The sequence below is a fragment of the Branchiostoma belcheri genome, unplaced genomic scaffold, assembly GCF_001625305.1.
Source record: "Branchiostoma belcheri isolate BF01 breed outbred unplaced genomic scaffold, Haploidv18h27 scaffold1, whole genome shotgun sequence".
Lineage (NCBI taxonomy): Eukaryota > Metazoa > Chordata > Leptocardii > Amphioxiformes > Branchiostomatidae > Branchiostoma > Branchiostoma belcheri.
The window spans coordinates 9320956-9332941 of NW_017802379.1; the positions used below are offsets into that span (position 1 = coordinate 9320956).

The 11986-nt window shown below is 41.7% G+C and overlaps 1 protein-coding gene and 1 pseudogene across 1 annotated transcript; one reads left to right on the forward strand and one right to left on the reverse strand.

Annotated features, from left to right (window-relative positions):
* LOC109471590 overlaps window positions 1–2878 on the forward strand; it is a 3464-nt pseudogene extending 586 nt beyond the window's left edge.
* Window positions 2879–4163: 1285 nt separating this feature from the next.
* Window positions 4164–11521, reverse strand: LOC109487683 (NADPH oxidoreductase A-like). The gene is made up of 13 exons (XM_019791748.1): window positions 11378–11521; window positions 10740–10881; window positions 10401–10531; window positions 9578–9725; window positions 8980–9184; window positions 8598–8694; window positions 8001–8123; window positions 7426–7565; window positions 6679–6840; window positions 6008–6242; window positions 5791–5874; window positions 4691–4812; window positions 4164–4337 (listed from the first exon to the last, which is right to left on the reverse strand). The coding sequence occupies exons 1-13, from the start codon at window positions 11496–11498 to the stop codon at window positions 4164–4166; spliced, it is 1884 nt and encodes a 627-aa protein (XP_019647307.1). The 5' UTR covers window positions 11499–11521.
* Window positions 11522–11986: the final 465 nt, after the last annotated feature.

An 11986-nucleotide genomic window follows, 5' to 3' on the forward strand; every position in this document is an offset into this window, starting at 1 on the left:
CGGGAGGGCGGTGCCGTCCCACTCTGTGTGGACCTACCGCTTACATCGGTTCGTCGGCACGGCTGGATACATCCTCATGGCCCTGCACATCCTGTATGTGGTCTGTTTCCTCTACACGCTGTACAGGGGAAGTAAAAACTGATGAAGGAACAAGGGAGAAGCTACTGCCTGCAACCGTGGAACCTTCTCGAGATTGTCAACATTCTGGTTTGTTTCGGCGCCGTTGCCGTTTTTGCTGTAGACTACATAACGTCGAGGAAAACTCTGGATAAGCTTCTCCATTATCGTGGTAATAATTTTTTTTGTAAAGCATCATTGATTTTCTTTCATTGGTTTTTAGATTTGTAGATATGTGTCATACATTGATGGGGCATATAGACAGACAACAGCTTTCATACTCATAGATGTCTCTAAAAACCATTGTCCATTATTCAAATCAACTCTTCCTTTTTTTTAGATTCATCAACATTCATCAGCTTCGACCAGGCGGTCTTGTGGAACCAGGCGTTTGTTTGGGCGGTGGCCGCCGTCGCCTTCATCAACATCTTCAAGTTCCTTCGCCTCCTCCGCTTCAACCCGATGTTGTCTGTGTTGATGACGTCAATGCGGCGCATGGCGCCAGAAGTTACAGGCTTCGCCGTTTACTTCACCTTCCTGTTTCTCTCATTTGTGCAGCTGGGACATTTAGTCTTTGGACTCAAAATACAGGTGTGGATGCATTATTGTTTTCGTTTTTGGTAGACAATTTAGATCATCAGCGCCACGCTGTACTGGTGTCTTCGTCAAGTGCCGATCTATGCAAAAATGTTTGGTACCGAAATATGGGCCCCCAGGGTGCCATCATCACATGGTTTATATTTTGTCTATAGCCAGGAGAAACAAACAAGTAAACTAAACAGTGCTAGTAACAATGCGGCCAATGCCATCAGGATTTAACGGAAGTCAAGTTTGGTTAACGAAGACTAGTTGCAAGACTACAAATGTATTGTGTGAACGTATTTACAGGGATACTCTACGATAGCTGCCTCAGGGAAGAGTCTCTTCGTATGTGCTCTCGGGTATTTTGAATTCAATGAAATCTTAAGCGCCAGCAGGATCATTGGGCCGCTGTTCCTTTACACTTATCTGTGCGTCGTCTTCATCGTCATTATCAACATCCTAATGGCCATCATCAACGATGCACTCGTGGTGATGAGAGGTTACACGCCGCCTCAGGAACATCAGGAGATCCTGCGGGAGCTGTGGAGGAGGCTGTCCAACTTCCTCGGTCTGACAAACTCTGCAAGTCAGGGTAAGACGGCCTCTAGATGTAACCCACTAGTTCACGAGCAGCTGTGCCGAGATTAACCAGCTACTGCGAAAATAAGGTCACGCAGAAGGAAACAAACCGGTTGCTCATATGAGCCACCCTGAAGCTGTAGCATCGACCCATAGTCTTTTAGTAGCCTACAAAGGGAAGAAGAAGCCGAGAGAGACCAAGAATCAGCTATATAGAATAGGCAATTCATGCACCGGCCTGGTACATGTAGGTGTGAAGGAAATTAAATCCCCAACGGAAAACAGCGTGTATTTTAAAAATGGAAGATTCTTTAAAACTTGGTTCGAACGAGACGAGGAATAACCTAGTACAGCACATAAAGGTTTAGACGCTCATCCTGGTGTGATTACATTAGCTTATCATTATATTAGCGTTTTACGGAAGCACATTTATACGTTGGTAGCGACTGATGCAAGTCCTTGTTGTATTTCCTGATGATTTCCAGAGGATGACATGCCGGCATCAGAAAGACTGGAGGATTGTCTGACTAGACTGGATCTTCTTGTACGGACCATGAAGGAGAGACAAGTCGCCAAGAACGTGATGCGAAGGTACTATGCCATAAAATGATGTAGAAAAGGTCGAATAATGCTAGCCTCTACCAGGCTTTGGTGGGTGGCTGGAAAGAGTAGAAATTGTCTAGCCTCTGCCAGGCTTCGGGAGGTGGCTGGAAAGGTGCGGCAAAATGCAGCCTCTGTAGCGGACCAACTCCCTCGGCATGTTATCTCTCTATTTGGCCAATTTCTACTCTTTCCAGCCGCCTGCCGAAGCCTGGTAGAGGCTAGAAGTAGCGATATATTCAAGGACGACATGTGGTCATATTGTCTATTGTATCGTAGTAGTCTGTGGCCATATTATCAATTATTGTCGTTGTTGTTATCAATTATATGCTAACCTATAACGGTCGTACATTTTGTTCTGTCGTTTGAAAATAGATTCAGTTTATATCTGAATATCAAAAAGCAATTTCTAAAGCCTCATACTACCATTGCATTAATCATCTTATAGATATGTTCAATTGAATGTAATGGTGCAACTTATTGATTGTTGGTTTTACTAAGAACCTTTCGTGTATTTTTTGCAAATGGTTGTCATATTTACCAAATATACGAGTATATTAATATACAGGTTTTATAAAAGTACATATATAGCGAGTAGAAATGTGCAAATTAAATCATAAGAACATATATGTGTAGGCCGCATAAAATAATTTGTAACCAGCGTTTAAGGCTCATAATAAATCTAGCGACAAACACAAGTGTAATGTCTTTGTCGTTCTTTGTTGTCCGTTTCTTTACATGTTAATAGTAATAGAGAATTATTATCACTATTGTTATTATTCCAGTCATAGAAATAAGTTCATACGGCAACATTGGGTTGGACAGTATACTTGAGCTCCAGTAACAAAATAAAAAATCAACATTGGGTTGGACAGTATACTTGAGCTCCAGTAACAAAATAAAAAATCAACATTGGGTTGGACAGTATACTTGAGCTCCAGTAACAAAATAAAAAATCAACATTGGGTTGGTCAGTATACTTGAGCTCTATTAACAAAATAAAAAATCAACATTGGGTTGGTCAGTATACTTGAGCTCTATTAACAAAATAAAAAATCAACATTGGGTTGGTCAGTATACTTGAGCTCTATTAACAAAATAAAAAAAATCAGCTTTGCGACAAAAACAAACAACTGCTATACCGTACACATATTTTTTAAATACATAACAGCTGTTCTTTAAAATCTTGTAAAATAAATAGTTTACAGAGTATCAGACATGTAATTGTCCATGTTGACATGTTGACAAGACTGGACATAAACAGTACATGTATAAATCCCTCTCTTGTACTGGTGCCACATTATGGAACTCACTCCCACCTCAATTAAAAAGAGCAGATTCTGTTTCTTCCTTTAAGCGCCTTTACAACCAGGAGTGTGTTGCCACATCATAACTTGTTATCAAACAGCATTGATATGCAAATTCCTTTGTTATATTCCTTTGTTATATTCCTTTGTTATTTCCTTGATTTGTTTTTGTATTATTGCCTTAATTACTATGAGTTGTGGCTCTTGGTTTGACAAGTTTGTTTTATTACCACCTTACTGAGTTGCGGCATTATATAGTACTTTTACTTTTATTTGTACTAAGTTGACTTTAACTTGTACTTATAAGTTGACTTATCATTTTGTTATATCTGTTATTTTCTTGTATATTTTATTTATGTATGCCTGCAGGGCACATTGAAAAACGCCTTAGTGGCGATATGTACACCCTGGGTAAACAAATAAAAACAAACAAACAAACAAACAAACTAACTTTGGCTGATCCCAATGAATAGAGTACACATTGTATTTACCGGTATTCCCTGAGCAATTGACTTGAAAACTCCCTGAGATATAAGCTTGTTATGGCGACACAAATTTGCATATAAAATGTTCTACTTCATATACAGAAGACAATTTGCAAGCAGATATTTGATAGAAAATGAAATAAAGCAACCTCATGTAATAGTTTTGTAGATTCGTCAGCTTACCATGTTTGTTTTTGCTGACTACCTTTTAACGTGGACATTGTCAGGTCTACTAGTATATTCTTTTGAAGTGCAATACTAGAAGGAAAAAGACAATCAAGTGGATGACAACAGTTCTGTTGTCCCATCCCTGGTACAGTTCTTCAAAGAAGATATACCTTCTGGAAGAGATTATCTTTTTTCCCATGGGTATAACAGTTGGCTCTGTCCAAGTGCTTTTAAGGTAAATGGCATGATTTTTAATAAATGCTACCCGGTATGTGACTTAGTGCTCCAAATATCAGGTATGCCAAAGGGTGAAGTCCTTGAAAAGTCAGGTTACCCACACGTCCTTCTGGTATCTGTTTGCATGCTCTAGCTCCAGTAGGAATGTCCTGGCCTGTTCAGAGTCCATGTCTCCCTGTTCCTGACATATGTCTGTCAGTGCCTGGTGCACATCATGTGCCATGTGTCTGGCATCACCACACACGTAGATGTGAGCTCCATTCTGGGGAAAACAGCATCAATTACAAAAAATCAAAGTTTCCAGAACTTTATTGTTTGACATAATAATCGGGTATTACACACATTCCACCACTTCCTGAATTCCTCCATGTACCACCCACATACTCCCACCTGTTGCATGCTGGGTCACCTTCAGGCTTGACCTCCTTGTCAATCAACTGTAACCAAACATCCACCCACTCTCCCTGCAACCATCTCTGCTGGTTGTCTTAGACAAGCATACACACAAACCCGCCCAAAAAAATACCTCAGACTGTATTAACAGAGTAACACAAATTCAAGGTGCAGTCTTGTACTTCGGCACAGTTTAAAGAACAATTGAGAAATGCAATGTACCTGAAGATGTCTCAAAATTTCCTTGGCATCCTTCCTAAGCAGGTCTTGCACATAAACTTTCTTGTCTTGATCTCTGGAGAAGGCAACTCTTAGTCTCAAGCTCCCATTTTTGGCCCAAGTTTCTGGAAATGTTAGTGGGAGGAATAGGCTGTTTTAGTTTAACCCAGATTTCCATCTCTTGGGGATGATACATGATAATACAGGGTGGGAGACGGCACATCAGCACCAAGGCTGGGGATGGCACAGGATAGTGCAGGGTGGGGGATGGCACATCAGCACCAAGGCTGGGGATGGTACAGGATAGTACAGGGTGGGGGATGGCACTTCTGTACCAAGGCTGGGGATGGTGCAGGATAGTACAGGGTGGGGGATGGCACATCAGCACCAAGGCTGGGGATGGTACAGGATAGTACAGGGAGGGGGATGGCACGTCTGTACCAAGGCTGGGGATGGTGCAGGATAGTACAGAGTGGGGGATGGCACATCAGCACCAAGTCTGGGGATGGTGCAGGATAGTACAGGGTGGGGGATGGCACATCAGCACCAAGGCTGGGGATGGCACAGGATAGTACAGGGAGGGGGATGGCACGTCTGTACCAAGGCTGGGGATGGCACAGGATAGTACAGGGAGGGGGATGGCACGTCTGTACCAAGGCTGGGGATGGAACAGGATAGTACATGGTGGGGGATGGCACATCAGCACCTAGCTTGGGGATGGTACAGGACAGTACAGGGTGGAGGATGGCACATCAGCACCAAGGCCGGGGATGGTACAGGTTAGTACAGGGTGGGGGATGGCACATCAGCACCAAGGCTGGGGATGGTGCAAGGTAGTACATGGTGGGGGATGGCACATCAGCACCAAGGCTGGGGATGGTACAGGATAGTACAGGGTGGGGATGGCACATCAGCACTAAGGCTGGGGATGGTACAGGATAGTACAGGGTGGGGGATGGCACATCAGCACCAAGGCTGAGGATGGTACAGGATAGTACAGGGGGGGTGGCACATCAGCACCAAGGTTGGGGATAGAACAGGATAGCACATTGTTCAATTTTGCACAACTACAAGGTCATAAAAGTAACAACTGCACGACCTACCTAGTTCATTTTTGTAGAGAAAATCCTTGTTTCTATGTTGGCAACCAAAGTAGAGAAGGTTGTCTCCTGATGCACTTGTAGCAACTAACATGAAATAAAAAGTGTGATTGTGAAAGAAAGAAGGAAAGAAAGTGAAATTGAGATGGGTGAAGCATTCATTTGTTGGTTTTTCCTTTGCATTCAAAAATTCTGAGAAATGACTGAATTAGAAACTTACCTCTTTCTTGTATAAAAGCCATAAATGGTGCAATGCCTGTTCCAGGGCCAATCATGATGATTGACAGGTTGTTGTTGCTAGGCAACCTGAAGTCAGGGTTCTGGCTGATGAAGACAGGACATGAATGGTTGACCTGGAGCCTGTCCTGAAGGTATGTAGTGGTGACCCCTGCACGAGGGATTCCATGTAGACTGTATCGTAGCACTGCAGCGGTTATACTGGCCTTCTCTGGGTCCTGTTTTAGATAAAACATCAAGGTTACATGAGTGTCTTGGTACTATGACATTATACCTTGTTTCAATGAGCCCTTACTACCAGAAGTAACTTAAATAGGAAAGTAATATTTGCAATTGAAGCAAATGCATAATGTTTACATTCACATGGTCCAGTCTAAAAAACTACTGCTCTGTTTATTCTTACTGAGACACATTCATGTATATGGTAACCAGCCCCTACAACCCTGTCCTGTGACTTGCTACATAATATAACCAAACACCACAGGTACTGAAATCTGAGCTGTGAAAGAATATGAAACTCAGTTATCCTTATGTTTAGAGGTACTTTACTTACTGGTAATTCCTGTATGCAGTTTTTCCACACAAACAAACAAACAAACATAAGGTTAACACAACGAAGACAAAACATCAACAAGATCCATGTACAGTACACACCAGTACAGGAGAAGAGGCTATGGAGTAGTATCTTGGCTGAAGGCCCTTCAGCTTGCTTAGCAGCAGATGTAGGGGTGGGTGGGCTCTGTGGAACTTCTTCAGCACATCTACCACCTCGTTGGACTGAAGGTAGCTCCAGAGGACAATGTTGCTTTTGGACAGCTGAAAAATAGCAACAACAGTCTGTCAATAGCCTGCTTACCAAACCTATTATAGCTCCCGAGTCCTACATCCTCTCTGCAAAACTATTTGCGGAGAGGCTGTAGGACTCAGGAGCTATAATAGGTTTGGTAACCAGGCTATCTGTCAATGCTTATCTTGAAAGTTCATCTGTGTTGGTAAAAGTCATTATGAAACAAGTTAAAAATCTTGTTGTCAACACAACAATTTGGACTTTCCCACATTTTAACAGTTACTCTACAACTGCAGTTTTTGTGGATTGTTCATTCCTTGACAAAGACTGGAGTTGTACAGTCAAAAATTTAAATTGGGTAAGTCCAATTTCTTGTGTTGGAAATTACAGTTTAAACCTGCTTCATAACTGTCATTGCTGGTACAATAGATAACCAAAAGAGATGGATTGATAGCATACATGTAAGGCAGGACTTCCCCCACCTCTGCTAATGAATTAATCCATCGAATAGAGGCAAATGGCAGGCTGCCATCAAGCCTCAGCTAGCACATCTAACCCTCAGGAGATGGAAAAAAACTAAATGTTAAAACTAAATAGTGAGTGAGAGACATTACCCCATCTTTCAGCAGTCTTTCTCCCTCTATTCTCTCCCTCTTGTCCGACGTGTGTTTGGTGAGGAGCTTGACAAGTTCTGGGTTGACATGCTTCAGGTCATAGTACTTAATCAACGCCTCTTCCAGACAAATTTTCCCAGCTGAAATGCAGGCAAACTAGAGAAGTAACATTTGCAAAGCAAATGCATAATGTTTACCTTCGGACATGGTCTGCTCTATTAATTCTTACTCAAACACATTCACATACATGTACTACTAGTATATGGTGACAGGAGCAGAGCAGACCATGAAATTGCAACATTACGTAACCCAACACCAGTCACCATGGTGACAGATGTCAACAAATCATGTCACTGGTCACGTCATAGGTCACTGTTTGGAGAAGAAGAAGAAGCAGAGGAAGAAACTGAGTAAAAACAATATGTTTTCCTGCGGTAAACATAATACCATTTTTTTAAAGATTGTCTGCTCTTGACATTGCTAGAATATATACATCTGAGTGATCCTTGTGGAGTATAACTTTACGGCAATAATACTTCATTTCCAAATCATCTCAGCTCGCTCTATGTCTATACCTGGTTGAGGCTGATACACCCATGTTGGAGGCACCACCATTTCTGTTCCTGATGCCTGCAGGGCTTTCAGCACTGCTCTGACTTCAGCTGGGTTATTCTGTGGATAGATTCCCAACGCATCTCCTGTTGGAATATTGAAATCGCACTATATATTACAATATTATAACAAGAGTCAGCATGCTGGTAAGCAGTTGCAACTCTTAAATGAATGGAAACTTATAATATCTTTATCTAGGATTGTTTAATCATCTTCATGAATTCATTTGTAGAAACACAAGGGTTATAGAGCACATCGGCAGAACGTACTGCGCACCTGCACAAGGCCCGTCATGTATTGTGCATAGCACTTCGGCAGAACGTCTCATATAAGGTCGTACCTGTGCATTTGAGGTTAACATCCCGTCTGTAGTTTCCAAATGTTATGTCGGAAAAGATATCATCTGCAACAGGCAAAATTCTGATGCAGCATGGACCAAACATCCAACGAAGACCATGGAAAATCCAGGTTTTGCACAGGCCTAGCATGTTCTGCCGACGAGCTGGATTATACCAGTCTTTAATCCAAGACCTCTTACATACATACATGTACATACGTACCTGCTGTGAAGGTCAAGCCACTTCCAGTCAGGTCAAACTCACAGTGGATGGTCTCTTTGTCCTCCTCTGTCTCCTGTACTGTCAGGTTTCTTTTCACCTGAAAAGGTAAGTAGTACAGGAAGATAAGGCCACACCAATTTGATTTGTTGGTTCTTGGACTTTTGCAGGAAATCAATGAAGTGGGCAAGAAACAAAACAACAAGTCAAGGCATCCTATGGCAGCCCCAAAGATGCTACCATAGGAGCCACAAAGTCAGTATTCTAGGTTTACAACTTCAGCAATGAATTTTGAAGTTTTTAATCAAACCACTGAATAGAAAAGGAGTGTTTTCATTTCTTGTTATTTGTTTTGAATGCATTTGCCAAAAATACTTTTCATTACCATCATAGTTGCCATAAAAGGCCTTGTTCTGTTGTATGCCTGGTCACAGGACACTGCGTCAAGCGAGAGGTAGTCCAGTTTGGTTTCTATGGCAACAGCAGGCAGCACATCCAGGACTGCATCCACCCAGGAGTCTATGACACTCCAGTCTTCCTGGTCCACGTCAGAGCGGGGCACAAGTTGGGTGGCTCTCAGGTCTGTCAGTCTAAAGATACAGAAATGTTTAGAGACAAGATTTATTAACATTACAGCAATGGGAGCTATCAAAGTTACCTCAATGAAACCTTTGTATACAAAATGAGCCATCTTCCACCCTGTACCATCCCCAGCCTTGGTGCTGATGTGCCATCCCCTTCCCTGTACTATCCTGTACCATCCCCAGCCTTGGTGCTGATGTGCCATCCCCCACCCTGTACTATCCTGTACCATCCCCAACCTTGGTGCTGATGTGCCATCTCCCCACCCTGTACTATCCTGTACCATCCCCAGCATTGGTGCTGATCTGCCATCCCCCACCCTGTACTATCCTGTACCATCCCCAGCCTTGGTGCTGATGTGCTATCCCCCTCCCCTATACTGTACCATCCCTAAGACCTACCTTTTATCCAGACTTCTTCCAGTCCTACAGAAGTGTGGGTAGTTCGAGTCTCCCAAGGCTAAGACAGAGTAGTGCAGATGAGACATTTCCACGTCTTGTGTGCCCAACATCCAGTCATAAAAGTCTCTTGCATCCGTTGGTGGAACACCTAGGTAAGAATAACAAAATTTAATAAAATTAGAAAAAAAAACATATACCAGTAGGATATTCCAATGGCAGTTGATGTGTGAATTGTACTGAGCTTTCTTCGTTCAAAATATTCTGTAGTACACATCATTGTGACTGTTATTGAGTTATCAGTAATTAAATTTGACCTGTAGAGCTCTGTAGTTACCATACTTGCAGGTTGCATAATTGGGTGATCTGGAAATGTTCAAGTTGATTCTATTTTCATAGTGACCTCCCCACCACAAATAGGCATCTGCAATGCATTACTACAGTGCTAAAGAATTGTTTAAACTGCAAACTTAAAACCCTTTCCATTCTATAGCTACTGTGAAATGAAGTCACAGTATTTTGCTGAATTTTTTTCCAATAAAAAGGATATTGTCTTTTTGCAATCTCAATAAAGAAAGAATGAAAGAAAGAAAGAAATGAAGAAAGAAATGAAGAAAGAAAGGAAGAAAGAAAGAAAGAAAGAAAGAAAGGAAGAAAGAAAGAAAGAAAGAAAGAAAGAAAGAAAGAAAGAAAGAAAGAAAGAAAGGGATAGTCATCTTTTGAATGGAATTGATTTTGTATATTTGCTGGCATTGCTGTCTTAATAGAAGGACATTTGACATTTGACAGCCACCCTTTGCAGAAAAACTTCAGAGACAGCCCTCACCATCCCCACTGGTGGATATGACCAGCAGCAGCACACACTCCTGACTCCAGTCCACTGCACTGTGCTGCTGGGCATTCACCAGTCTGGGCTGGAGCCGTGCACCGCTGCCATCTAGTCGCAGGGATGCAACACTGCAGCACCATTGGGTAGGGGAGAGAGTAAAGCAAGTCATACATTTTTATAAGAATTAACAATTCAAACATTTTTGTAGGACTGATTTGACCAGCAAAAAAACATGATACAACCATTTTGGATATGGAAGTTAATTAAGACTATACATGAGGGAAATCAAGTGCGAAAAAGCACCATGTATAATAAAGGGCTTATGTGAAAAATTACCTGTCAAAGAGTTTTTTGGCCACCTCCTCACTACAGCCATATTCAGTGCCAAACATGACCAGGACTTGTTTCCCAGGGTCGGTGTAGTTCACCAGGTATCTGTCTGCAGATGTGTCAATCAACTGATCTGTTTCTGGGTCACCTTAGAAACAACAAAAAGAATATTAGACATTCTTTCTATGATGGCCTTAACGTTATCCATCAAAGTACAATTAACAAGAAATCAGACATTTTAGACTTCCAGAAAGTATTTTGGGTTTTCGTGACCATTTCCTGTGTCTGACCTTTTGATCTCTATCCTGTCATTCTGCTTGTCAACTCACGTACTTGCTGTAAGCCTACTTGTACTCTCAAGTTCACCCCATTTCCTGTCCCTGACCTGTGTCTTTTCCCCTTGCCTGTCAATCTTCCCTAACCAAAGTGTTGTCAACCTACTCTGGACAAGCAGGCACACAAATCCACAGCTCTGCCACCCAAAACAATACTTCCGCAAGTACAAGTAATCAATGACTCACACTTCAGATCAAGGTACATATTTGTCTAAGTGTCACAGAACTAAGATTTAGTAAACTGGTGCACTCAGCCTAAGAGGAAAATATTGTATGGAAGACCTTTGATATAATTTGATTTGTACAAACCTTCATGACTTATGAATGCCTCCAGACTGTTGCCTCCATAACTGCTGCCTGAGGTGGTGAGCAGTGTGTGCAGTACATACGCTATCAGTAAGGTGGCGCCACACAGAAGGTACAGCCACATCCTGACTGGAGCATCTGGGAAAGAAACTGCAACAACCTTCTGATACACTTAGACTTGATCAATATTTGACTAACAAGAAATCGAAGATATATAAAAGTACCTGCATGGAACACTGAGATTTTGTTTATTTATTCATAAACTTTAAGTTAATTTTTACTGATTCTGTCTATGCATTTTCCCTCTGGCTCCTACAGGGCACCAGACTTGTATAAAAAGAGAAACCTTTTCTGGGACATTTTTGGGACCCTTGACCTAAATTCCTGTCAGTATACGGTAAATCGTACAAAAAATGGCAAAATAAGATAATATATACCGTAAGTTGCAAAAAAAAATATATCGGAAAACAATACCAATGTTTTTAATAGAATGCCAAAATCAAATGAAAAAGACGAAATTGTAAATTGAATTTGAACAGATTATTTGTCATCAATACTTTGTGTCATTTGTTCAACCTTCATGACCACATTATATATGGCCCCCCAAAAAGT